The following is a 27,001-nucleotide window of genomic DNA, read 5'->3' as shown; positions in this document are numbered from 1 at the left end:
TACTCTTATGAGTAATGCATGTTCATGGCAAAAAAATAAAAATTCAAATGCTGTAGAAAGAAGTAAAGGAAAAAGGAAAAGTTCCCTCATCCTCAAAAAAAGAGAAAGAATCCCTGGTTCAGCCAATGAGCTCCTTTCCTTTTGAGCCTGACTGATCTGCTCTCTGCGGGCTCAGCACCTGGCATCCCGGCTGCTCCTGCGTGTACCCTGCCCCTGACGACCTTGAGACTCAGCTCTGCTGTCCCACCCTGGCTTCAGGAGGAGCCACTGCCTCTCTTCCCCCCTCGGAGCATTTGCATGTAATTCTCTGACAACAGTAGTACCAGGACCGACCACCAACACCAGCTTCTCTGTTCGAAAGGCCCCATATCCATCTATTTGCTCAGTCCTTATGACAACTCTTTACAATAGGCGCCATTGTTGTCCCCACTTTACAGATAAGGAAACCGAGGCACAGAGAGACAGTCACTTGCCAACGCCCCTCTGCTGGACTTGGACGCCTATCCTTCTCGCTCCAGGGTTCCTGCACTTGCCTGGGGTGCTGGGCGCCTCTTGCCTTCCAAACTCTGTAGAAGTCATGCTATTGTCAGAGCGTGGTCCTGCAGCCACTGCCAGAGCGAGGAAAGCAGATCTGGTGCTTCTCTCTCCTCCAGCTCCTCCTGGGGAAAGCAAGGTGCTTTTCAGCCTTGTGTTTGTGCCTGGAACACACCAGGCACTCTACAGGTGTTGGTTGAGCCAGTGAGGCCGTGAGTCAGGGAGTAGAGTTTGTGCCTACCCAAAGGAATTGAAATCAGGACCCCAAAGAGCTGTCTGCACACCCATGTCCTCTGCAGCGTTATTCACGATAGCCAAGGTATGGAAACGACCTGAGTGTCCATCAGTGGAAGCACGGATAAAGACGATGTGGTATATACACATACACAATGGGATATTATCCAGCCATGAGAAACAAGGACATCCTGACATTTGCGACGACACGGATGGACCTTGAGGACATTATGTAAAGTGAACTAAGACAAATTCTGTACGATATCAGTTATATGAAGAATCTAAAATAGTCATACCCATAGAAACAGAGAGTAGAATGGCAGTTGCCAGGGCTGGGGAGAGGGAGGAAGGGGAGCCATTAGTCAAAGGGCACGAAGTTTCCTTCACGCAGGATGACTAAGTCCTGGAGAGCGACTGTCTGGCACAGAGCCTGTCGTCCATAACACTGTCCTGTTCACGTAATGTCCACTAAAAGGGTAGGTCTCACGTTAAGTGTTCTTACCACACACACAACATCATCATAATAATAACGATAACAACAATAATAATAAAGGGGTGGGTGGGAGGAAAGTCTGGGTGGTGATAAACGTGTTTATGGCCTTCACGGTGGTGATGGGTTCATAGGTGCATACTTACCTCCATAAGATGGTTTAAAAAAAAAATAAGAGATGGGGCCAGCCTGGTGGCACAGCAGTTAACTTCGTGTGCTCCGCTTCGGCGGCCTGGGGTTCGCAGGTTCGGATCCTGGGTGTGGACCAACACACCACTTGTCAGGCCATGCTGTGGCGGCGTCCCATATAGAGTAGAGGAAGATGGGCATGGATGTTAGCCCAGTGCCAGTCTTCCTCAGCAAAAAAAAAAGAGAGAGAGAGAGAGAGGATTGGCAACAGATGTTAGCTCAGGGCTAATCATCCTCACAAAAAAAATAAATAAATAAGAGGTGATGAGAGCATCTGTACCTCCTGCTGACCCCTCCACATGACGCATGAAAGGGCATGGGCTCCGTGCTTGGACGCTGGGCCAAGCTCTCGCTCTACTTCCCGCCCTGGGGGATCCCCCGTTGCACTCTCTCCTCTGTCACTACCACGCTCACATGGCTGCTGTGAGAGTGAGAGGGAACACCCCTCGAGCACTGACCGAGTTTCCCCCACTCCCTGCCCTGACGGCCACCAAGCAGAGGCCAGACTTCTCCAGCCACCACCAGGCTCAACTTTGAAAACACTGTGCATTTGGTTTGGAAAACCCGGAGCTGTGTGTCACCCTCAGTCTCTGCCTCGGCCTGTGATGCAAGCGCGTTCAGTCCACACTGAGACCACATCCTTCCTGCCCCTGCTGGGCTGTGACCGCTATAAATTCATCAAGTTTCCTCTCCGGCTGTTCCTGAGACCACATCTGGGTGAGTCCAGCTCCACGGAGCAGGATGACGGAAAGGGCCGGGGAATAATGGGGAGGGGTGTCGAGGCCCAGACTCGCCTTGGTTAACGGACTTGGGATTTCTTCTGCCAGCCTCCAAGTCTGTCCTCCAACAATGATTCTGGAATGTTCTTTTATGTTTATCATTTGGACTCTATGTGTGCAAGTGTTGGGGGGGTGCCGAGGACAGGGGCAGCAACCACGGCTTACCCCATGACTCCAGCATTCCACCAGGGAGCGGGTGGGTGAGACGTGTGTGAGGAAATGAGGCAAAGGCCCAGAGGGGTAAGCGTCAGGGCAGAGTGCACTGGGGTTAAGGTCAGGGGAGCACAGAGAGGCGGAGTCCTGCTGTGGATGAGAGATTGATGGAGCAGGACCTGGGAGGGTCTGCAGAGCTGGTGGATCTGTCTGGAGACCCCTCGACCCCCGACCAAATACATTAGGGGGTAGACTTGGGGTCGTGCGAGGTCGGGAGTGGAGCGGCACGAGTGGCGATAGGAGAAGGAGAGATGAGTGTGTTTGAGGCGTCTCAAACGTCAGATCGTGGTCGTTATAAATTCCACTTTGTTCCACTGCTTCACAGCGCCTCTGCCTCCCGTTAGCATCATCGATGGCTTTGGCTGATGTGCTTTTCCAAATTCAGGAATACGAAGCACTCAAGGCCAAACAAATCCAGCGTGTTCATCTGTCCAAAACCAGTTGATGTGGAAGACTGAAAGACACAGCAGCTTTCTGGTCTCTGGGGAACTTGAAGTCTAGTTAGGAAAATGGAGTGGGGGACGCTACAATGAAAAGCTGTGTGTGATAAATGCTTTCCTTTTAATGGTATATTCTATTGTCTTTGATCACTTTTGTTTCTATCTGACTGAGATACACAGTTAAGTGGTGGAAGAAATGGTCTCCTATCTTTTCAGGCTGTGAAAAGTGCAGGGGCAGCGGCTTGGGCTCAGAAACGGATGACCCTGGTCTAAATCCTGGCTTCGCCCCGTCCTGGCTGTGAAACTCTGGGCAATTCTCTGAGCGTCTCTAAGACAGTCTCTACTTCCATAAAGCGGGGCTAGGAGTAGAGACACCTCGTAGGGCTCTGGGAGGTTAGATGAGGAAAAGCATCAGTGCCCAGCCCACGAGAAGCTCTCCGTAAATGTCATTTCTAATACCTATCACAATTACAGATTTTACCAGGAGACATTAAAGAGGGATATGTTTTCACTCTTCCCCCTACGCGCCCCAAGCCCCTTCTCATTTCTGTTTCCGTCAATCAGTGGATTGACAGAAGGGCAGTGGCAGAGCAGCCCCTCCTCCGCCTGCCTCAATGTTCTCCCTCTGTCTCTAGCCGTGCACTGCTCTGCTATCACCACAGTCATTCCCTGGCCTCCTTCTTTCGTCCCTCGTCCATCTTTCCTCGGGTCAAAACAGAAACCAGGAAGCAGAGTCTTTCAGTTGGAAGGAACTTAAAGGCCATCCTTCCCATTCCGTGATTTTACAGACTTGGAAACCGAGGTGAGGGACAGTGAAGAGCTTGTCAGAGGTCATAGCCCAGTAACCAGTGGGACCAGGTGCCCCCGGCCATATGTCAAGGTGGCGCCGTGAAGCAGTGCGGGCTTCCATCATGATGTTAATGCGGTCCAGTCTGTGGTTTTAATTATTGTTTCTCTCCACAGGGAAACTTTCTTCCATGGCTCAGGACACAGTCCTGGGCAGAGCCAGCAGGAAAGTTTCTGGTAAGTATTTGGCTCACGTTTCAAAACCAAAGATGGCGACTTGTTACAGCCCAGTGATGTTTCCTCCTTGCAGTCTTCTGGGTTTTTGATAGTTTAGTTCTCTTCAGGGTGGACTTTTAAAAAGACGTTCCTCACCCACATGCTGTTTTCACCGCCGGACTTCCCAGCGTGGACGTATGCCCAAGCTGCCTGACCAGGGCTGCAGGAGAGCATGGCAGGCGTCCGCTGCAAGCTGGCGCGCTACCTGGAGGACCTGGAGGACGCAGACCTGAAGAAATTCAAGATGCACTTGGAAGACTATCCTCCTCAGAAGGGCACCCCGCTCCCTCGGGGTCAAACAGAGAAAGCAGATCCTGTGGATCTCGCCACCCTGATGATTGACTTCAACGGGCAGGAGAAGGCGTGGGCCATGGCAGTGTGGATTTTTGCTGCGATCAACAGGAGAGACCTCCACGAGAAAGCTAAGAGGGATGAGCCAGAGTGGGGTGAGTGGAAACAAGAAGGTATTTTTAAAATAGTGATAAAATAGATGTAGCTTAAAATTTACCGTATTTAAGTGTATGATTCAGTAGTGCTAAGCACATTCACGTTGTTGTGCAATCAATCTCCAGAACTCTTTTTCATCTTGCAAAACTCCACACCCATTAAGCAACAATTCCTCATTCGCCTCTCCCCTCAGCCCCTGGCAAACACCACTTTCTGTCTCTATGAATTTGATCATTCCGCAGACTTCTTATAAATGGAATCATAAAGTACTTGTCTTTTGCTGTCTGGCTTATTTCACTTAGTATAATATCCTCAGGCTTCATCTATGTTGTCACATGTGACAGGATTTCATTCCTTTTTAAGGCTGAATAATATTCCATGGTATGTATGTAGCACATTTTGTTATCCATCAATGGACATTCAGATTGCTTCTAGCTTTTGATTATGGTGAACAATGCTGCTATGAACATGGGTGTACAAATCTCTTTGAGACCTTGCTTTCATTTCCTTTGGGTATATTCCCAGAAGTAGAATTACTGGATTATATGGTAATTCTATGTTTCATAATATTTTCCATAGTGGCTCCACCATTTCACATTCCCACCCACAGTGTACACCCAAGGGTTCTAACTTCTCCACATCCTTGCCAACACTTATGTTACGGGGTTTTCTTTTGGATAGTAGCCATCGTATGGGGTGTGAGATGGTATCTCATTGTGGTTTTCATTTGCATTTCCCTGATGACTAGTGACATCGAGTGTCTTTTCATGTTCTTGTTGGCCGTCTGTTTACCTTTGGAGAAATGTCTATTCAAGTCCTTTTCCCATGTTTTAATTGAGTTTCGTTGTTATTGTTGTTGACTTGTAGGAGTTCTTCACATATCCTGGATATGAACCTCTTATCAGATGTATGATCTGCAAATATTTTCTCCCATTTCGTGGGGTCCTTTTCACTCTGTTGATGGTTTCCTTTAATGTGTCAAAGCTAGTATGTTTGGTGTTTTTTTATTTTTTGTTTTTGTGAGGAAGATCAACCCTGAGCCAACATCTGCCAATCCTCCTCTTTTTGCTGAGGAAGACTGGCCCTGGGCTAAAATCCGTGCCCATCTTCCTCCCCTTTATGTAGGACGCTGCCACAGCATGGCCTGACAAGTGGTGCGTTGGTGCGTGCCCGGATCCGAAACCTGGTCGCCAGCAGTGGAGTGCGCGCAGTTAACCGCTACGCCACGGGGCCAGCCCAGTATGTTTGTTTTTTAATCAGTTCTTTTATTATCTTGGCTTCGTCCTCTCTCTTCTTCTCATGACGGTACTATGAGAAGATGGAGGAAAGCACTTTGCTTTTTTCTAGTTCCTTTAAAACCCCACGTCAGGGCTCATCCACCCCTAGGAACCTCCCCTGTTTAGCTCCACTTTATCTGAATCTCTCATCCAGCTCCTCACGTGTCTGTCTGCACAGCCAGCAAGCTTGAGTGTCTGCTTCCCATGGCTCAGGGGGCCAGCTCTCACCTCACAGAAAAGCCTTTCCTGTGGCCATGACTTTGGGCACTGGAATGGTGAAAGAAATTTCCTGCATCCCGTGGGTATGCTCGGGGTCACGCTCTTCCTTTTTTTTTTTTTTTTTAATTTATTTATTTAGTGTGTTTGTGTGTGTGTGAGGAAGATCAGCCCTGAGCTAACATCCACGCCAATCCTCCTCTTTTTGCTGAGGAAGACTGGCCCTGAGCTCACATCCGTGCCGATCTTCCTCCACTTTATGTGGGACGCCACCACAGCATGGCCGGAGAAGCGGTGCCTCGGTGCGCGCCCGGGATCCGAACCCGGGCCGCCAGGAGCGGAGCGCGTGCACTTAACCGCTACGCCACGGGACCGGCCCCAACACGCTCTTCCTTAAGCTTGGTGTTCTGAGCAAGGGAGGGGCACAAGGAAGGACTCAGAAGGATCTAGAACCTCAAGGATGATGATGTTGAGCTGGTGGGAAGGAGGAGTAAAAGTGTTTGGTAGCTGGGGAGAAGCATGATGAGGCGGGAAGGCAACGTGGGTATGATGAAGGGGAGAAAAATGCCCAGGACCCGAGGCAGGGGCGCACGGCAGTGGGGTGCTCTGGAGAAACTGCTGTAACAGTACAACCATAACTGCGTCAGCGCCTGCTACTCACCAACCACAGTCAAGGGTGACGGTTGTGGTTGCAGAAATCGTTTGCAGGCAGTTTCGTGGATTTTGTTCATTCCTCACACAAACCCCATGAGGCCGGCACTTTCAGATGAACTTTCCCCTTCACTGTGTAAGTGCAGCAAGCCATTTTGTTTTGTGATTGGGTTACCAATACCATTTGCCCGCAGAATAAGTAGACACCTACCAGGAGTCCTTTATGTCGCTCTTGGTCTCCTGCCCTCCTCAGGTTCTCTGCCCATGTGTTTCCCCTGTGCCAACTCTTGTCCTACCATGCCTAAATTTCTCCTGTGGACGCCTCTTTGGAATATGTGATTTCGTGATTGTTTACATCTGTGATGCTCAACTGTGGATGCATGTTGGAGCTTTTAAAACTTAGTGGTGCCTGGGCCCCACCTCTTAAAGCTTCTTAATGTCAGCCAGGATTCTGAACCGCTGAGTTAGACACAGATTCTCACTTTGGAAGACCCAGAATGTGGGTAAGATGAATTCCAGGCGTTTGAGGTCAGGGAAGGATGCTCCCGCTGGCCCGTGGCCATCTTGGGGATATTGCAGAGCGTGGGGAGGGCCTCAAAACCAGAACCCCGGCAGGGCGGGGTGGTGAGGGGAGTCTCCCAAAGACAAAGGAGGTGAGGGAAGCCTTGCCTGCCAGTGATTTCCAGGCCTGGGGGAGAGATTCCTCGACTTGATAAGAGGGGCCACAATGCTGGCTGGGTGGGTGACATCCACTGCTTTGAAATTAGGATGGCAGGGACGCCCCCAGCTGGTGTTCACCTGCCCTCCTGTCATCCACAGCTCTGAGCCGTGTGCTGGTTGGGAGGGGTCCAGGGCAGGAGCTCTGACCTGTGCCCGGTGTTGGGTATTGGGTCTCAATCACATCACCTTAGTCAGGAGTCCTGGGTTTTGACATTTTGTACCTTTTTCCTTTTATTTTCAGATCATTCACATGTGATATGCCAAGAAGAAAGCGTTGAAGAGGAATGGATAGGTTTACTGGGGTACCTTTCCAGAATCTCTATTTGTAAAAAAAAGAAAGGTAAGCCATGAGGGTAGGAGTTCCAGTTGGGTTTGGAGACCCAGTTTGGAAGGCACTGGGGAGCTGGGGAGCTTGGTCAGCCTGCACGCTCCTGCTTCTCAGGATACAGAGGCCCATCTCAGGAAATCCACGACAGCTGAAGGAAGGGCCCATGTTCGCGGGGCTCCTTGCAGTCCCGGAACCAAGGGGAGGCGATTGGGACTGAGTGCTGCAGGTTTTAAAAGGCGTGGGCTGCAGACCACCTCAAGGAGTAATGATGAATAAAAAGGGTTTTCTGGCCGGGGCAGCACGTACGGCACTTCGCTGCTCTTCTGCTCAGCTGTGTATAGGAAGAGTCTAACATCCTAGATTTCTGGGGCCACCTGTACCCAAGCAGTGGAGAGAAACTGCACCTCCCATTTCGTAGTTTCAGTCACCACTCCCTGCCAACCACAGGCCCCTGTGGACAGCTCATCTCTGGTGGACGTGTTCGGGCTTCTCCCAAAGTCTAACCTTCTGTGTCTACTGCAGATTACTGTAAGAAGTACAGAAAGCACGTGAGAAGCAGGTTCCAGTGCATCAAAGACAGGAATGCCCGTCTGGGCGAGAGCGTGAACCTCAACAAACGCTACACCAGGCTGTGTCTCGTCAAGGAGCACCGCAGCCAGCAGGAGAGGGAGCACGAGCTCCTGGCCATCGGCAGGACCTCGGCCAAGACGCGGGACTGCCCCATGAGTTCCATGAACCTGGAGTTGCTGTTCGAGCCCGACGACCAGCACTCGGAGCCTGTGCACACGGTGGTATTCCAGGGAGCAGCGGGCATTGGGAAAACGATCCTGGCCAGGAAGATCATGTTGGACTGGGCGTCCGAGAAACTTTATCGAAACAGGTTTGACTACTTGTTTTATATACACTGTCGGGAGGTGAGCCTCGGGACGCGGAGGAGCCTGGGGGACCTGATCATCAGCTGCTGCCCTGACCCAAAGCCGCCCGTAGGCAAGATTCTGAGCAAGCCTTCTAGGATCCTCTTCCTCATGGACGGCTTCGATGAGCTGCAAGGCGCCTTCGATGAGCACACGGAGGCGCTCTGCACGGACTGGCAGAAGGTGGAGCGGGGAGACATTCTCCTGAGCAGCCTCATCAGAAAGAAGCTGCTTCCTGAGGCCTCCCTGCTCATCACCACGAGACCTGCGGCCCTGGAGAAACTGCAGCACTTGCTGGACCGCCCCCGTCACGTGGAGATCCTGGGTTTCTCGGAGGCCAAGAGGAAGGAATATTTCTTTAAGTATTTCTCAGATGAGCAGCAGGCCAGGGAAGCCTTCAGGCTGATTCAGGAGAACGAGATCCTCTTCACCATGTGCTTTATCCCCCTGGTCTGCTGGATCGTGTGCACTGGGCTGAAACAGCAGATGGACAGTGGCAAGAGCCTTGCCCAGACGTCCAAGACCACCACCGCGGTGTATGTCTTCTTCCTCTCCAGTTTGCTGCAATCCCGAGGAGGGAGCAAGGAGCATCAAGTCTCTGCCATCCTCCGTGGTCTCTGCTCATTGGCTGCAGATGGAATCTGGAACCAGAAAATCCTGTTTGAGGAGTGTGACCTCAGGAAGCACGGCCTGCAGAAGGCGGATGTGTCTGCTTTCCTGAGGATGAACCTCTTCCAGAAGGAAGTGGACTGCGAGAAATTCTACAGCTTCATCCACATGACCTTCCAGGAGTTCTTCGCTGCCATGTACTACCTGCTGGAGGACGAGGAGCAGGGCAGGACAAGGAGCGTGCTATGGAGTCGCTCGGAGCTTCCGCACCGGGACGTGAGGGTCCTTCTTGAAAACTACGGCAAATTCGAAAAGGGGTACCTGATTTTTGTCGTCCGTTTCCTCTTCGGCCTTGTAAACCAGGAGAGAACCTCCTACTTGGAGAAAAAACTGAGTTGCAAGATCTCTCAGCAAATCAGGCTGGAGCTGCTGAGATGGATCGAAGTGAAAGCAGAGGCCAGGAAGCCGCAGCCCCAGCCCAGCCAGCTGGAGCTGTTCTACTGCCTCTACGAGATGCAGGAGGAGGACTTCGTGCGGAAGGCCATGGGCTATTTCCCCAAAATCGAGATCAGTCTCTCCACCAGAATGGACCACGTGGTTTCTTCTTTTTGTATTGAGAACTGTCGCAGTGTGGAATCACTTTCCCTGAGGTTGCTCTACGACTCGCCCAAGGAGGAGGAGGAGGAGGAGGAGGAGGAGGAGGGAGTTCGACACTCTGACGTGGACTGTTGTGCCCTCCCGGAGGCTGCCTACTCTCCTCGGTAAGGAGGCTCGGCTTCGGGCAGGTGGTGGAACACGCCCTCCACCCTCTGGCCACCTTCCTCTTAGCACTTTCTCCCTCTCCCCTCTTCGCAGCTGTCTTTCAAATGCAGCTTCCACAGCTCTGTGATAATGCCGCCATCAACCCTTACCACCAGACCCCCCATTGGTAGAGGTTGACTAGTAGAGGAAGGGTAGGTGAACAAATGGGATGAGAAGAAAGCCAGTGAAACCATAAGCAAACGTCTGATGGACGGCAGTTCAGCGCAGGATATCACCTGGGGTAGAGAATTGAATAAAAATATTCGTAATCTCCTTGGGCTCTGGTGCCTCGCAGCCAGTCAACACCTTGGGGGCCGGGGCAAAACGGCCCCAGTGACTGTCCCAGGAATGCAGAGGACAGAGGGCCTTAGCACTGGACAGTGGGGCAGATCTCTTGGAGGAGTGCAGTTTGAGCCTGCCTTGAAGGTTTGGCAGGATGTGGGTGCGAACGTGGTCTGAGGGAGAGTGTGTAGGAGAGGATGAGGAGGGCCCAGCTCCACTGGCACACACACCTGAGGGGAAGTGGAGGAAACGGGCTGGGAGGGACCGAGTGCTCCTCGGCCACGTTGGGTTTGCAGCCAGGCGATCAGCAGCAGCACCTCCTCAGGGTCTGCTCGTGGACTCTCCAGGAGGTTGGAAGCCAGGTGTGGTGTCTGCACAGCGAAGCAGTTGAGTTGCCTGACTTACAAAGTCCCTGCAGGGAGCTGCCACAGCCACAGTGGCCACGGGAAGGTGGCTGCCCAGAGGATGCGGGGGTTCGACCTGTGTAGAAGACACTTGACATGGGACAAAACTACGGAGAAAGGGGGCCGGACCCTTCCCTGGCAGGAATAAGTTTTCAGCTTCCTCTCTCTGCCTCAGCGCCACTACCAGGATGGCCTTTCTATTTATCATTGGGTCACCAAGGACCTCCTGCTGGTGCTTCCGTGGTGGCTAAGACCCAGAACCTGCTTGCAGTGACTTGAGGTTGGGTTCCGGGGACAGTGAGGAAACAAGGGGAGACAGTAGAGGGGGATGGGCTGTGGCAAGAACGCCTTCAGAGTGACCTGAAGCACACGGTGCCCTTGACCAGCTGGATCCTGAAGGACGGGGCGTGAGAGAGCCGAGGGTGGACAAGGGCCCCCCGACAGAGAGAGTAGTGGGCTCAGAGGGAGGAAGGCAGGAAAGCAGGTACACTTCAACGACAGCACATAGTTCAGAATAGCTAGAAAGATGATGGGAGACAGGGAGAAAGAGAGAGAGGGAGTAGGAGGAGGAGGCAGACCTGCTCATTAGGCCCTAAAAGCGAGGCTGAGGAAGCCAGGAACCCGGGCAGGATCATACAGCTGGAGGAAGGCTCACAGAGACCCAGACTCAAACTCCTGGTAAAGAGCCTGACCCCATCTTGCTGGATGACAGCTTCCTTCCTTCCTCTGAGGGCAGGAGCCTGCTTTGTGTGTCCCAGAGCCTTCTCAGGACCAGCAGCATGGACATCTACTCAGTGCCTGTTGTAAGGGCAGAATCCTAGACCCACGGATCAGAATCTGCATTTTCACAAGAGCTGAACGTTGGCATCGCCTGGAAGACTTAAAAATATCCACGTGCTTGGTCTTATCTCAGAGACTCTCACTTTGTTCCCAGGGTGTGGCCTGGCCGAGGCATTTTTGAGAGCACCTCTGACACTATTGTGCAGCCAATGTGAGAACTGGTCTCTGGATCACTTAGCAGAGCGTCCAGGGCTGTGGGCAGGACACTGGTCAATGAGTGTGGGAGAAGAAGGGCGCCGAGCGAGGGGCTCTAGGGCGCCCCCAGTCAGCCCAGGTCGCAGGCTCATGCTCTTTCCCTCATAAGGTGCGCAGAGCTCCCCTGGCCCTTTTCCTTCCTCAGGAGACAGTCTTTGGTTCTGTGGCTCATTTCTGAATCCCGGGAGGCCTTTGAACTGGTGCCGGCCACTTTCGGCCCCTAGCTTCAGTTTGTTATTCTTAGAGACTGATTTTCCTTTCTCTCCTTCTTCCTTCCTTCAATTTCTAGATCGGCGAACTGCTACCTCACTCTCAGCTTTTGCCAGAGCCTGTTCTCTGTCCTGAGCACCAACTGGAGCCTCACTGAACTGAACCTCAGTGACAACGCTCTGGGGGACTCAGGGATGAAGGTGTTATGTGCAATGCTCCAGCATCCTGGCTGTAACATTCAGAGATTATGGTAAAGAACCTGTGTGTGTATGTGTGTGTGTGTGTATGAGAGAGAGAGAGACAGAGACAGACAGAGACCGAGAGAGACAGAGAGGAGGGACTAGAGGAAGATCTCAGGACCAGATCAGTGGTTTATTAGTCTCCTAGGTCTTCCATAACAAAGTACTACAGACTGGGTGGCTTGAACAACAGAAATTTGTTTTCTCACAGTCTTGGAGGCTGGAGGTACAAGGTGAGGGTGTCAGCAGGGTTGCTGTCTCTGAGGCCTCTCTCCTTGGTGTGTAGACAGCTATCTTCTCCCTGTGTCCTCACATGGTCTCTCTGTGCGTATCTGTGTCCTCTTCCAACAAGGACACCAGTCATGTTGGATTAGGGTCTGCCTAATGACTTGATTTTAACTTAATTACCTCTTTAAAGGCCCTATCTCCAAATACAGTAACATTCTCAGGTCCTAGGGATTAAGACTTCAGCATATGAATTTTGAGGGGGACACAATTCAGCCCATAGCAACTGAGAAGGTGGAATGGATTGGAGGCCAGTTGTTTGGGAAGTTTCAGATGGGGAAGAATGAAGGGGAACTGAAAATAAGTCATTTGTTGGTGGTGTGACAAAAAGGGCATGACCCTCAGTGTCCTCCATTTCCTCATCAGCTGTGCTCATAGAAGAGAATCAGAGAGTTTCATCAGACACCACGATGGCCACCTGGGCTGGAACCCATCAGAACATTTTGTATAGATTGAACTGTCACAGGGAACCTCCTGTAGCTTTATTAACAAAGTGCTTGCTCTGAGCCCACACTGTGAATCAGACTTACCTGCCGGAGTTGAGCACACAGTTGTCTGGCCATGCCCCCAGCCTTCCCCCATCACACAACAGCATTGTTGACAAGCTACACAGCCAGTGCCAAAGCCCACCACTCTAGGACATTTTCATACCTCCCTCTCTTGCTCATCATACTTACCCCAATGCCAATCTTATCAGTTTTACCTACTATACAAGCCATTGTCCACTTTTCCTCATCCTCACTCCACCAGCCCAGATTCAACAACCACAATCCCTTGCCTGGATATGGCAGTGGTCTCCAAGACCATCAGCTTCCCAGGACTTGTGTTTGTCTTGCCATTGCTTCTACAATATCTGGACAAGTATCTTAGCACACGTTAGTGCTCAAAGATACATATTGAGTGGATATTGGCTGTTTGGTCTCCCTGCATCCACTTTGCCACCTACCAACCCATTCTCCACACAGAAGTCAAAGTCAGAGGGTTATTTAGAAAATTCTACTCTGATCATGCCATTCCCTTGCTTAAATGATTTCTCTTTGCTCTTTTGATAAGTTACAAATCCTCTTCTTGCCTTCAAGGCTCTGGCTGGTGTGGGCAGCTAACCTGCCCCTCCACCTTCATCCCACACCCCTCTCCCCATCACCTCTGTGGGTGCCCCTGTGTGATTCCAGAGAGTGAAGCACAAACAGGGAGATGTGTGTGATAACGAGATGCTTTGTGGATAAATAGAGATTCAGTTGTCCATTTGCTTCTACTTGGGGTGAAGATGGGGGCAGAATGGAAGGTGGCCAAGAAGCTCTAGCACATATGAAAGGAGCAGGAATGTTATCCTTGCTCCTACGTCAGGGACGAACTGTTGTTCATGGTAGTACTGGTGATGGTGGTGATGACATGTGTGCACTGTGATGAAAACATCCAGAATCAGAACTGCTTGCCCCTTCAGTGTAGCTAGAGGGCTGGGATTAAATCATCAAACAGCATAGCAGGGACAAGGTTGGCCCAGAGAAGAAGTGGATGGGTTCCACGCTAGGGAGAAGGGTGTCCACCTGTTGGAACATGTGGTGAAGATGTGGACCCACAGGCTCATCCCCTTCTCATGAACAAAACAGGAATGTGCCATTTACACATTTGAGAGTTGACCACTATTGATGGAGGGAGTTCACTGACATACTCAGCAGCTGTGGTCTCAGGCTGTGAGCTGGGGACCCGGAGAGCCAACTTCCCAGTATCTCGGGCTGTATTCAGGGGTTCTGAAAAGATGATGCTTTCACGAAAACTTGGTTAAAATTTTCCCTTTGTAACATGAGAACACGAGTGCCCCAATGGTGCTGAAAACTAGCACAGACGGGGAGGCGGGGACAGTGGCTGTGTCCTGATGCTTCTGCTTCTGTACTTGGCATGAAGGCTGGGGCGGTGCTGCCTTTCCCATCAGTGCTGCTTCAACATCTCCTCGGTCCTGAGCAGCAACCAGAAGCTGGTGGAGCTGGATCTGAGCCACAACAGCCTGGGAGACTTCGGAATCAGACTTCTGTGTGTGGGACTGAGGCATCTCTTCTGCAATCTGAAGACGCTCTGGTGAGTCTGAACTGAGTTCCTCCATGAAGAGTGAGCTGTGGCTTCAACGAGCCATGACGGGCCACAGTCTTAGTGTGAGAATGGCCTTGGCTGCTCCCAAGATTCCCTGCGTGTATCGCAGAGTGTTTATCAACGACCCAGTTAGTGTTGGTTGCGGGAAATGCACATAGTAAGCCCTGGAGGAGACAAACAATTGAGGAAATCATGCTCGCCTCTGAGGTATTTACAGCCCAGCTGAGAAAGCAAAACCAAGGGAATACATTGCTCTGGGACTTCACGACAAGCCCCTGGGCTCCACCCTGAACAGGAAATGGTGCTAAAGCTGTGCGGACACTGGGTGTTCTGGGCAGCCCGTCACTGAGTGCCGCTGGGAGACCTGAATTTTGAAGGAGAGAACACTTCATGGTAGGGCCGATTCACACCCGTTAGGATAGTTATTATATAAAACAAAACAGAAAATAACAAGTGTGGGTGAGGGTGTGGAGAAACTGGAACCACCAGGAACCACCCTGCATTGCTGGTGGGAATGAAAAATGGTGTAGCTGCTACGGAAAACGGTATATTAGTTCTTCAAAAAATTAAATGTAGAATTACCGTATGATCCAGCAATTCCACTTCTGGGTATATTTCCAAAAGTGTTGAAATCAGGCACTCAGATGTGTATTCGTACACCCACGTCCATAGCAGCATTATCCATGATAGCCAAAAGGTGGAGACAACTCAGATGTCCATTGATGGATGAATGAATTAAAATAATGTGGTGTAGCCACACATACAGCCTTAAAAGGAATTCTGACACGTGTTCAACGTGGTGAGCCTTGAGGATATGATGCTCTGTGAAATAAGCCAGACACAAAAGGGCAAATTCTGTATGATCCCACTTACATGAGGTCCCTAGAGCAGTCAAATTCAGAGAGACAGGAAGTAGAATGGTGGGTGCCAGGGGCTGGGGGAGGGAGGCGTGGGGAGTTAGTGTTTAATGGGGACAGAGTTTTGGGTTGGGACCATGAAAAGAGTTCTGGAGATGGGTGACAGTTGCACAATAATGTGAATGTTCTTAGTGCCACTGAGCTGTACACTTAAAAGTGGCTATAATGGCAAATTTTGTGTATTTTACCACAATAAAAACAAGTGTAGGGAGCTGAGAAGGCTGGTGTGGGCTTGGAAGGCGTCTACTTGCTGTTACACCAAACAGAAAAGGAAATCAAAGGTTAACATGGAGCTTGGATGCACTCTTCCTCTGAGTGGACTGGACTAGGGGCAGCGCAGGACAAGTGCTTCCTTGATGCACAGCAGAGGGTGGATGAGAGGGTTGTGACATTCTACCATCTCTGTGCAAGGTTGGTCAATTGCTGTCTCACATCGGCCTGTTGTGAGGATCTTGCGTCCGTCCTGAGCACCAACCAGGCCCTGACCAGACTCTACTTGGGGGAGAATGCCCTGGGAGACTCAGGAGTTGGAATTTTATGTGAGAAAGCAAAGCATCCACGATGTAACCTGCAGATACTGGGGTAAGTCTTGGTGGGTGTCTCAGCAGAAAAGCAACTCTCTTCAGGGATGCGTTATTTGGAAAATGTGGATGGGGCTTATTCTAAAAAAGGTTAATCAGATGGAGTGGAGGGTAGAGAACAGAGGAGACAATATCTGAAGTGGTTTGAAGCACTAGGTCCTACCTACTGCTAGCAAGGTATTTGTAACTATAGAACTGGAGAATCTGAGAGCTGGAAGAATCCTCAGGGATTGTGCAGCCCGATGCCTTATTGAGGAAACACCTGCTTCTAAGACACTCACACAGATCGCTGCCCTTTTTATGTGTGGATGCTTCCAAGCACGTGGTCAGCACTGCACGATGTGGCCACCACAGGAGAAGAGGGTTCTTCTGTCTATACGGTACCTTCTTTGGTTGCTGTGCATGGGTCCTTGCTCTGCTCCCCAGGGCTCTGCTGTGACACTGATCTCAATTCCCCAGAGACGGCTCACACTCCAGGTCTTCTCACCTGTCTGGACGGCTCTAGATCTCAGCTGAGACGTGGCTTAGCACCTTCACCTATTCAGTCCTAGGAAAGGGCTGGTCTGGTAATGTGCCTATTTGGAGTGCAGTGTCCAACATCCTAAAGATGTGTAATGGGCTTTCTCCTCCTGGGGCAGGGCACTGGTAGAGCCTGGATTTCCTTATGTTTTTGGCAGTCACATCAGATCACGAGTTCATGCTGGAATTCTGCAGTAAATAATAATACAAAATTCGGGGGTGTTTTCTAACACCAACAACCAATTCTTTGCAGACACCAACTGGGTGTCTTACAAGTCAATTCAATTTTGACACTAACTACCCAGAGTTAGTGCAGACCCCACAAGTTAAGGGCTCAGTCCTACAAGACTGCTCCCCCCCAAGTCAGATGGGCACACGGTGGGTCCCCAGGTTACTCACACTTCTTCCTGACTTGGCTACAAATTGGGGGTTTGAAATTCTTCCTGACTTGGCCACAAATTGGGGGTTTCAGGTTTGAAAATTTGCTGGAATGGCTCACAGAAATCAAGGAAACACTTTACTTACATTTATGTTTATTATAAAGGATATTTAAAGGATACAAATGAACAGTCAAATGAAGAGACACAGAGGGTGAAGTCCAGAAGGGTCTGGAGTGCAGGAGCTTCTATCCCCACGGAGTTGGGGCGCTCCACCCTTCCGGCAGGTGGATGCATTCACCAACTCAGAAGGTCTCCAAATTTCATTGTTTAAGAGATTTTACAGAACTTAATCTACAGCCTTCCTCCCTTCTCCTTCCTGGAGGTTGGTGGGTGGGGCTGAAAACTCCAACCCTCTAATCACTGGGTCTTTCTGGTGACCACTCCTTCCTGAGGCTCCCCAGGGGCCCCACCTTAAGTCCTCTCATTAATGTGAACTCGGGTGTGACCAAAAGGGGCTCCTTTGGAGAGTAAAAGACTCTCCTATCACTCAGGAAATCCCAGGGGTTTTAGGAGCTCTAGGCCAGGAACTGGGTACAAAGACCAGGTGTATTTCTTATTAGACCACAAAAATAACTACTGATAATCATGCACTTAACCACGCATTGCTGTTCTTCTGTATTCTTTACATATCTCAGTTGGCCTCATAAAAACAATACCAAGTAGGTGTCAGTATCTCCAATTTAAAGAGAAGAAAATGAGACTCAGAGAGCTTAAGACCTTGGCCCAAGGACATGCAGGTGGAAAGCGGTGGAAGCCAACGCAGACACAGCCCCGTGCAACCCACTGCCCACTCCCCAGCTCCAGTGCAGTGCTGGACGTGCTGCTAGTGGCTCTCTAGGGGGCTTCCTTATCCCCCTCTCTCCGACCTGGGGGGGAACCTCACATTTAGCTCTGCTAAACTTCATCTTATCTTTCTTTTGACCCATTGTCTAGGCATTTTTGAATTGTGATTCTGTCAGTATTACCTATACACGCAACAAGCAAACTGTAGATGTCTTCATTCACGTTACTGGTGCAAATACCAGCCAGGTCAGCATCCAAGACTAAATAGGGCAGAAAGGGTCTGTATTGGGGAATACTCCTCTAACCTATAATTAAAACCTGTGTATGTTCACAAGGCTCCGGCACCTCCTGGGACCTGTCACGTCAGCCCGGCCTCAGATCTCACCGTATCTCTTCCCTAGAAGAGTCTGTTCAAGGCCTCTGTTTCCTCCCCTTCTAGTCTTCTTCTTCAGCAGTTCGGCTCCTGCTGCTCTTGGTTTGCTCAACACACAGGATTTGGGTCCTTTATTTTCCAGGCGTTCCGGGGACTCGGTTATGGGTGCGGATAGCAGCAGTGAGAACCACAGACCAAGACCTTGTTCTCATAAACATTCTTTAGGGGGTGAGAGACACGGGACACCAGACAAACAAAACCGTCCACAATACCAATAAGTGCTGTCATAAAAACTGGCGAGACAGTGAGGGCTGCTTCCTTGCCCGAGCGTTCAGCAATTGCCTGTCAGGCAGGTGACATGGGGGCAGGTACTAAACAAAAAGAGGCCAAGAGCTGGGGGCAGATCAGGGGGCAGCCAGGGTAGGAGCTGGGGGAGGAGCTTAGGAGGAGCCAGGGGAGGAGCCAGGAGAGGAGCCAGGGGAGGAGCCAGGAGAGGAGCCAGGGACGAGTCAGGGGAAGAGCCTGGGAGGAGCCAGGAGAAGAGCTGGAGGTGGAGCTGGGGAGGAGCTAGGGGAGGAGCCAGGGGCGGAGCTGGAGGTGGAGCTGGGGAGGAGCTAGGGGAGGAGCCAGGGGCAGAGCCAGGGGCAGAGCTGGAGGTGGAGCTGGGGAGGAGCTAGGGGAGGAGCCAGGGGCAGAGCTGGAGGTGGAGCTTGGGAGGAGCTAGGGGAGGAGCCAGGGGCAGAGCTGGAGGTGGAGCTTGGGAGGAGCTAGGGGAGGAGCCAGGGGCAGAGCCAGGGGCAGAGCTGGAGGTGGAGCTGGGGGAGGAGCCAGGGGTGGAGCCAGTGGAGGAGCCAGGGGCAGAGCTGGAGGTGGAGCTGGGGAGGAGCTAGGGGAGGAGCCAGGGGCAGAATTGGAGGTGGAGCTGGGGAGGAGCTAGGGGAGGAGCCAGGGGCGGAGCTGGAGGGGGAGCTGGGGAGGAGCTAGGGGAGGAGCCAGGGGCAGAGCCAGGGGCAGAGCTGGAGGTGGAGCTGGGGGAGGAGCCAGGGGTGGAGCCAGTGGAGGAGCCAAGGGCAGAGCTGGAGGTGGAGCTGGGGAGGAGCTAGGGGAGGAGCCCGGGGCAGAGCTGGAGGTGGAGCTAGGGGAGGAGCCAGGGGTGGAGCCAGTGGAGGAGCCAGGGGCAGAGCTGGAGGTGGAGCTGGGGAGGAGCCAGGGGCAGAGCCAGGGGCAGAGCCAGGGGCAGAGCTGGAGGTGGAGCTGGGGGAGGAGCCAGGGGTGGAGCCGGGGGCGGAGCTAGGGGCAGAGCCAGGCGAAGAGACCGGAGCAGAGTACTCCCACGGGGCAGACAGGGAAGCGCCCAGAGCACAGCCTGTGGGTGGGCCCTCAATGTTCCTGGTTCTGGCTCTTGCAGATCCTTCCTGGTCTTTATCTTAGTTGACATCTGTTGTCTTTAATTCTGCTCATCGTCTCCTCCTTGAAACCCTTCTCCCTTGTTTTTGGGACACTGCTCAGTCTTTCCTGCTAATTTTACAGCTTCCGCTTCTTAGAATCCTGCGACGACTTCTCTTCCTGTGGTCTGGGGATTTCACTACTGGTTTTCTCCTTTACTAACTGTTTCTACACTCCCAGGGAACTCGCACATACATACCCCTCAGCTTCAAACACAACCTGTATTCAGATGGCTCCTGAAACAGGTCTTAAACCCAGATAATGCTCTTGAGCTTTTTTCTTTTTAATAGGCTTTTATATTTTAGACCAGTTTTAGATTCAAAGCAAAATTGAGAGGAAAGTACAGAGAATTCCTTTATATCCCTTGCCCCTACACATGCACAGCCTCCCCCATTATCAACATCCTCCACCAGAGTGGTACATTTGTGACAACTGATGAACTTACATTGACACATCGTTATCACCCAAGTCCATAGTGTACACTGGGGTTCACTCTTGGTGTTGTACAGACTATGGGTTTGGACAAATGTATAATGACATGTATCTACTATTTTAGTTTCGTACAGAGTACTTTCGCTGCCCCCCAAATCCTCTGTGCTCCACCTATTCATCCCTCCCTCCCCTCAACCCCTGGCAACCTCTGATCTCTTTACTGTCTCCATAGTTTTGCCTTTTCCAGAATATCATATTGTTGAAATCATACAATATGTAGCCTTTTCAGATTGACTTCTTTCACTTAGTAATATGCCTTTAAGTTTCCTCTATGTCTCTTCATGACTTTATAGCTCATTTCTTTTTAGCAGTGAATAATATTTCATTGTCTGAGTGCACCAGTTTATTTATCCATTCCCCTACAGATGGACATCTTGGTTGCTTCTAGCCAAGTTTTGATAACTATGAATAAAGCTTCCATAACCATCTTTGTGCAGGTTTTTGTATGGACATAAGTTTTCAGCTCCTTTGAGTAAATACTAAGGAGTGATACTACTGGATCATACAGTAAGAGCATGTGTAGTTTTGTAAGAAACTGCCAAACTGTCTTCCAATGTGGTGGTACCATTTTGCATTCCCACCACCAGTGAATGAGAGTTCCTGTTGCTCCACATCCTCTTCAGCATTTGGTGTTGTCAGCATTCTGGATTTTGGCCATTCTAGTAGGTGTATAGTTGTATCTCATTGTTGTTTTAATATACATTTCCCTGATGACATATGATGCAGAGCATCTTTTCGTACACTTATTTACCATCTGTATATCTTCTTTGGTGAGGTATCTGTTAAGGTCTTTGGCCCATCTTTTAATTGGATTGTTTGTTTTCTTATTATTGAGTTTTAAGAGTTCTTTGTATATGTAGGATAACAGGCCTTTATCAGATACGTCTTTTGAAAATATTTTCTCCCAATGTGGCTTTTCTTTTCATTCTTGTAACACTGTCTTTCACAGAGAAGAAAAATTTAATTTTACTAAAGTCCAACTTATCAATTATTTCTTTCCTGGATCATACCTTTGGTGTTGTATCTAAAAGGTCATTGCCCACTCAAGGTCAGCTAGATTTTCTCCTATGTTATCTTCTAGGAGTTTTATAGTTTTGCATTTTACATTTAGTTAATTGAGTTAATTTTTAAATTTATTTTTTTGTGAAGGGGATAAGATCACTGTCTAGATTCATTTTTTGCATGTGGATATCTAGTTGTTCCAGCACCACTTGTTAAAAAGAGTGTCTTTGATCCATTGTATTGCCCTTGCTCCTTTGTCAAAAATCAGTTGACTATATTTATGTGGGTCTTATTTCTGGGATCTCTATCCTGTTCCATTGATCTCTTTGTCCATTCTTTTGGCGATACCACACTGTCTTCATTACTGTTGCTTAATAGCAAATCTTAGAGTTGAGTAGTGTCAGTCTTCCAACTTTGTTCTTCTCTTTCAAAACTGTGTTGACTGTCATGGGTGTTTTCCCTCTCCATATGAACTTCAGAATCAATTTGTCAATATCCACCAAAAACAATTTGCTGGGATTTTGATTGGGACTGCATCGAATCTGGATCAAGTTAGGAAGAACTGACATCTTGACAGCATTGAGTCTTCCTATCCATGAACACTGAATATCTGTCCATTTATTTTGTTCTTTGATTTGTTTCATCAGAGTTTTGTAGTTTTCCTCATGTAGATCTTGTACATATTTTGTTAGATTTGTACCTATATATTTCATTTTGGGGGGAGCTGATATAAATGGTAGTTTTATTTCAAATTCCACTTGATCCTTGCTAATATATAGGAAAGTGATTGATTTTTGCATATTAACCTGGTATCCTGCAAAGTTGCTGTAATCACTTTTTCATTCTCAGATTTTTTTTGTCAGTTCTTTCAGATTTTATACATAGAAGATCACGTCATCTGCGAACAAAGATGATTTTATTTCTTCCTTCCCAATCTGTATATTTTTATTATTTTTCCTTTTGTTGTCTTATTGCATTAGCAAGGACTTCAGTATGGTGAAAAAAAGGAGTAGTGAGAGGGGACATCCTTGTCTTCTTCCTTATCTTAGTGGTAATGCTTTGAGCTCCTCTCCACTAAGTATAATTTAGCTGTAGGTTTTTTGTAGATGTTTTTAGGTTCCATCATCCTTATATTTCCCTTTCTAATGGACTTGGATAATTATCATAGAATTTCTACACTAAAAAAAAATCTTTGTTTTCTCTCCTCTTCTACCTGCCTCATTTCTAGATTTCTATCTTCAAGCTTGCTAATTCTCTCTTCCACATGGTCTGCTCTATTTCTAATGCATTCTTCATCTCATTTATTGGGTTCTTCAGCTCCAGAATTTCTGTTTGGTTCTTTTTTAGAGTTTCAATCTCTTTCGTAAAATATTCCTTCTGTTCATTGATTTTATTCCTGAGCTCATTGAACTGCCTTTCTGAGTTTTCTTGCAGCTCATTGAGTTTCTTTGTGACAGCTGTTTTGAATTCTTTATCAGTCAGATCATAATCTACAATGACTTGTGTTTGGATTCTGGAGAATTGTTGTTTTCTTTTTGTGATGCTCTGTTACCATGGCTTGTCATGGTGTTTGGTAAGTTATTCCTCTGATGGTGCATTTGCTATAGCAAACACATTTCTTATTTAGGCATAGCTTTGTTTGTTTTGATTCTGACTATTCAACCAGTTGGAGATTAGAGGACTTTCTTTTTGATTTCTATTTTTTAACCTTTTTAAGGTATGCTTTGTGACTCAGAATGTGGTCTATCTTAGTGAATGTTACATGTGAGTGTGAGAAGAATGTGTATTCCTCTGCTGTTGAATGCAATAGTTCATAGATGTCACTTATATCCAGTTGATTGATGGTGTTGTTGAGTTCAACTATGTCTTTGCTGATTTTCTGCCTGCTGGATCTGTCCGTTTCTGATAGAGGGGTGTTGAAGTCTCCAGCAATAGTAGATTCATCTATTTCTTCTTGCAGTTCTATCAGTTTTTGCCTCACAAATTTTGACTCTGTTTTTAGGCACACACATGTTAAGGATTGTTGGAGAAATGACTCCTGTATCATTATGTAATGTCCTTCTTTATTCCTGATAACTTTCACTGCTCTGAAGTCTGCCTTGTCTGAAATTAATATAGCTACTCCTGCTTTATTTTTATTTTTTAAATTTTTAATTTTTTCCAGCTTTGTTGAGGTAAGATTGACAAATAAAAAACATACATATTTAATGTGTACAACATGATGTTTTGATATATATATATACATTGTGAATCAATTTCTACAATCTAATTAGCATATCCATCACCTCACATTGTTACCTTTGTTTGTGTGTGGTGAGAACACTTGAGATCTACTCTCTTAGCAAGTATCAAGTATACAATATATTATCATTAACTATAGTCACCATGCTGTACATTAGGAATTTATTCATCTTATAACTGGAAGCTTGTACCCTTTGATCAATATCTGCCTTTTTCCCCCACCCCTCCTTCAGCCTCTGGTAACCAGTATTTTACTCTTTTACTATGAGTTTGCCTTTTTTTTTTTTTAGATGCCACATGGAAATGAGATCGTGTGATATTTGTCTTTGTCTGGCTCATCTCACTTAGCATAATGTCCTCTGGGTTCATCCATGTTGTCACGAATGACAGGATATTTTTCTTTTTCAAGGCTGATTAATATTCCATTGTATATTTATGCCACATATTCTCTGCTTTCTTTTGATTAGTGTTAGCATAGTTTATCTTTCTCCATCCTTTACTTTTTTAATTTTTTCCATCCCTTTACTTTTAATCTGTATGTGTCTTTATATTTAAAGTGGGTTTCTTGTAGACAACATAGAGCTGGGTCTTGTTTTTTATCCGCTCTACAATCCATCTTTTAACTGGTTCATTTAGGCCATTGACATTCAGAGTGATGATTGATAAAGTTGGATTAATATCCATCTGTTTATTCCTGTTTTCTATTTGTTGCCCTTGTTCTTTGATCCTACTTTTGTCTTCCTCTCTTTTTTCTGTCTTTTGTGATTTTAATTGGGCATTTTATGTCATTCCATTTTGTCCCCTTTCTTAGCATATCCATTATGCTTTTTTTTTTTTTTTAACTTTTCTTAGTGGTTGCCCTAGAGTTTGCAATACACATTTACAACAAATCCAAGTCTACTTTCAAATAACCCTACACCATTTCATAGGTAGTGTGAATACCTTATATCAACAAAATATCTTAATTACTCACTCTTGTCCCTTGTATCATTGCTGTCATTCGTTTCACTTGGACATAAGCATATATGTATACACATAAATATAAATAATTGAATACATTGTTGCTATTATTACTTTAAGCACAGTGTTATCTATTTGATCAATTAAGAATAATAAAAATAAAAGTTTTTACTTTACCTTTACTTATTCCTTCTTCAATGCTCTTCTTTTCTTTATCTAGATCTGACCTATATTATTTTCCTTCTCTCTAAAGAACTTGTTTTAACAATTCTTGTGAGATGAGTCTTCTGGCAACAAATTCCCTCAATTTTTGTTTGAGAAAGTTTATTTCTCTTTCACTTTTGATAGATAATTTCACAGTGTATAGAATTCTAGGTGTTTTTTTTTTCCTCTCTCAACACTAAATATTTCACTTCACTCTCTTCTTGTTTGCAGGGTTTCTGAGAAGTCAGATGTAATTCTTATCTTTGGTCCTCGAATAGATAAGGTGTTTTTTTCCCCCTCTGGCTTTTTTCAGGATTTTTTCTTTATCTTTTATTTTCTGTATTCTGAAAATTATACACCTAGCTGTAGTTTTTGTTTTGTTTTGGGGTTATTTTTGTTTTTGTTTTTTGGTTTTTTTTGGCATTTATCCTGATTGGTGTTCTCTGAGCTTCCTGGATCTATGGTTTGGTGTCTGACATTAATTTGGGGGAAATTCTTGGTCATTAGTGTTTTACATATTTCTTCTATTCCTTTCTGTTTTTCTTCTCTTTTTTGGTATTCCCATTATATGTATGTTACAGTCATACAACTTTTATGGTTGTTCCAGAGTTCTGGGATGTTTTGTTCTTTGTTTTCAGTATTCTTTTTCTGTTTAGTTTTTAGTTTTTGGAGGTTCTATTGAGATAGCCTCAAGCTCAGAGAGTCTTTCCTCAGCCATGTCCAGTCTACTAATAAGTCCATCAAGCAATCTACATTTCTGTTACAGTGTTTTTTATCTCTAGCATTTCTTTTTGGTTCTTAGAATTTCTGTCTCTCTGCTTACATTGCTCATCTGTTCTTGCATGCTCTCTCTTACAGCCACTGGTTTATCAATTATAGTTGTTTTAAATTCCTGTTCTGATCATTTCAAAATTCCTGACATAACTGAGTCTGGTTCTGATGTTTTCTCTGTCTCTTCAAACTCCTTTTGCCTTTTAAAATGTCCTGTAATTTTTCCCTGATACTCGACTTGATGTGCTGGGTGAAGGGACCTGCTGTAAATAGACCTTGGTGATGTGGCGATGAGGTGGGGGAAGGAAGCATCTATAGTCCTGTGATTAGGTCTCAGTCTTTTAGTGAGCCTGTGCCTCTGGGCTGGGACTTCTCAGTGCTTTTCAAGTGCTTCTCAGTTGTTTCCTACCCCTGTAGCTGGGACAGGATGGCTAGAGGGGGCTAGAGTTGAGCACTTCCTTTCCCTCGGGTCCTTTGGGCTCTGATAATACCCCAGCAGCTTAGGCTTGGGCTAACCGGCTTCTCCTGAGGCCAAGCCTTGTTGAGAACAGAGCGCTCTGGTGATGTCACGATGATTCCTTCCCCTCCCCCCGCTGGAAGCACAAAGGGACTTTTCTCTGATCTTCACTGTGAGAACCTGGTTGAGCTCCTGGTGCGCCCCTGTGACCAGGTCCCCCTGTAGTTTTGGTCTCACGCTTGTCCACACCTAGCCTCCAGCCATTTGCCAGCTGTAGTTCAGGTTTCCCTGCCTGGGCACTGGTTCCCACAGAGGTTTCAGCTTGTGGGTTTCTGATCCAGGTTGTAAATCTCTTTGTTTGCCTCTCCGTCTCTCCAATTTGGGGAGCAGCAGGTTGCCCTGCAACCACACGTCTCCTACTGGTCTAAGAAGAGTTGTGGACTTGTCAGTTTGTTCAGCTTTTAACTTGTTGCTAGGACAGAGTGCCGACTCCTAAGCTTCCTACACGCTGAACAGGAAACTGGAAGCCCTGCATGTGAGTTTTTTATTACAAAATAAGACGTGCTTAGTGCAAAAATATCAAATAATATAGATGCATAAAGTAAGACAGGAAATCTCCTCCACAGCCCACTTCTGAGAGCACCATTTACAACAGGGTGATGAACAAACTTCCAGAGATTTTGTAATACATGAACATTTATCCATTCATCTGTCCATCCATCCCCCCCATCTTAATACACTCTATATATTGGTTTTCTGGGGCTTTTGTAACAAAGCATCACAAAAGGAGTGGCTTACACAACAGACATTTATTTCTATTTTTTTCTTTCAGTTTTATTGAGATGTAACTGATATACAGCACCGTATAAGTTTAAGGTGTACAGCATAATGACTTGACATTCGTATATTGTGAAATAATTGCCATAATAAGTTTAGTTAACATCCAACACTTCATACAGTTACAAAAAAATGTTTTTTTCCTTTGACGAGAAATTTTAGGATTTATTCTCTTAGCAACTTCCCTATATATCATTCAGCAGTGTTAACTATAGTCGTCATGTTGTAAATTATATCCCAGGACTTGTTTATTTTATAACTGCAAGTTTGTACCCTTGACCATCTTCTTCTAATTCCAGCCCCCACCCACTACCTCTGGTAATCACAAATCTGATCTCTTTTTCTATGAGTTTTTTTTTTTTTTAGATTCTACATACAAGTGAAATCATACAGTATTTGTCTTTGGTTGACTTATTTGACTTAGCACAATGCCCTCAAGGTCCATCCATGTTGTTGCAAATGGCAGAATTTCCTTTTTTATGGCTGATTAGTATTCCGTTGTATATATATATACCACATCTTCTTTATCCT

At 47.4% G+C, this 27,001-nt stretch overlaps 1 protein-coding gene across 2 annotated transcripts in view; it reads left to right on the top strand.

Annotated features, from left to right (window-relative positions):
* The first annotated feature begins 3,841 nt into the window (after window positions 1-3,841).
* Window positions 3,842-27,001, top strand: part of NLRP3 (NLR family pyrin domain containing 3) — a 34,815-nt gene continuing 11,655 nt past the window's right edge. Inside the window, exons 1-7 of one of the 2 annotated variants that reach the window (XM_087430243.1) lie at window positions 3,842-3,902; window positions 4,070-4,387; window positions 7,494-7,592; window positions 8,103-9,864; window positions 11,915-12,085; window positions 14,265-14,435; window positions 15,776-15,946. In XM_087430243.1, coding sequence (XP_087286369.1) covers window positions 4,114-4,387; window positions 7,494-7,592; window positions 8,103-9,864; window positions 11,915-12,085; window positions 14,265-14,435; window positions 15,776-15,946 — 2,648 coding nt within the window. In that variant the 5' untranslated portion in view covers window positions 3,842-3,902; window positions 4,070-4,113. Of the gene's footprint in view, window positions 4,388-7,493; window positions 7,593-8,102; window positions 9,865-11,914; window positions 12,086-14,264; window positions 14,436-15,775; window positions 15,947-27,001 lie in introns of both variants that reach the window. The other variant, XM_087430242.1, reaches the window with a different exon arrangement.

This window comes from Ceratotherium simum, chromosome 4, assembly GCF_057802395.1.
Source record: "Ceratotherium simum simum isolate JZ-2026a chromosome 4, ASM5780239v1, whole genome shotgun sequence".
NCBI lineage: Eukaryota > Metazoa > Chordata > Mammalia > Perissodactyla > Rhinocerotidae > Ceratotherium > Ceratotherium simum.
Note: the sequence above shows the minus strand (reverse complement) of the source record. Positions and strands in the feature narration are given on the sequence as shown.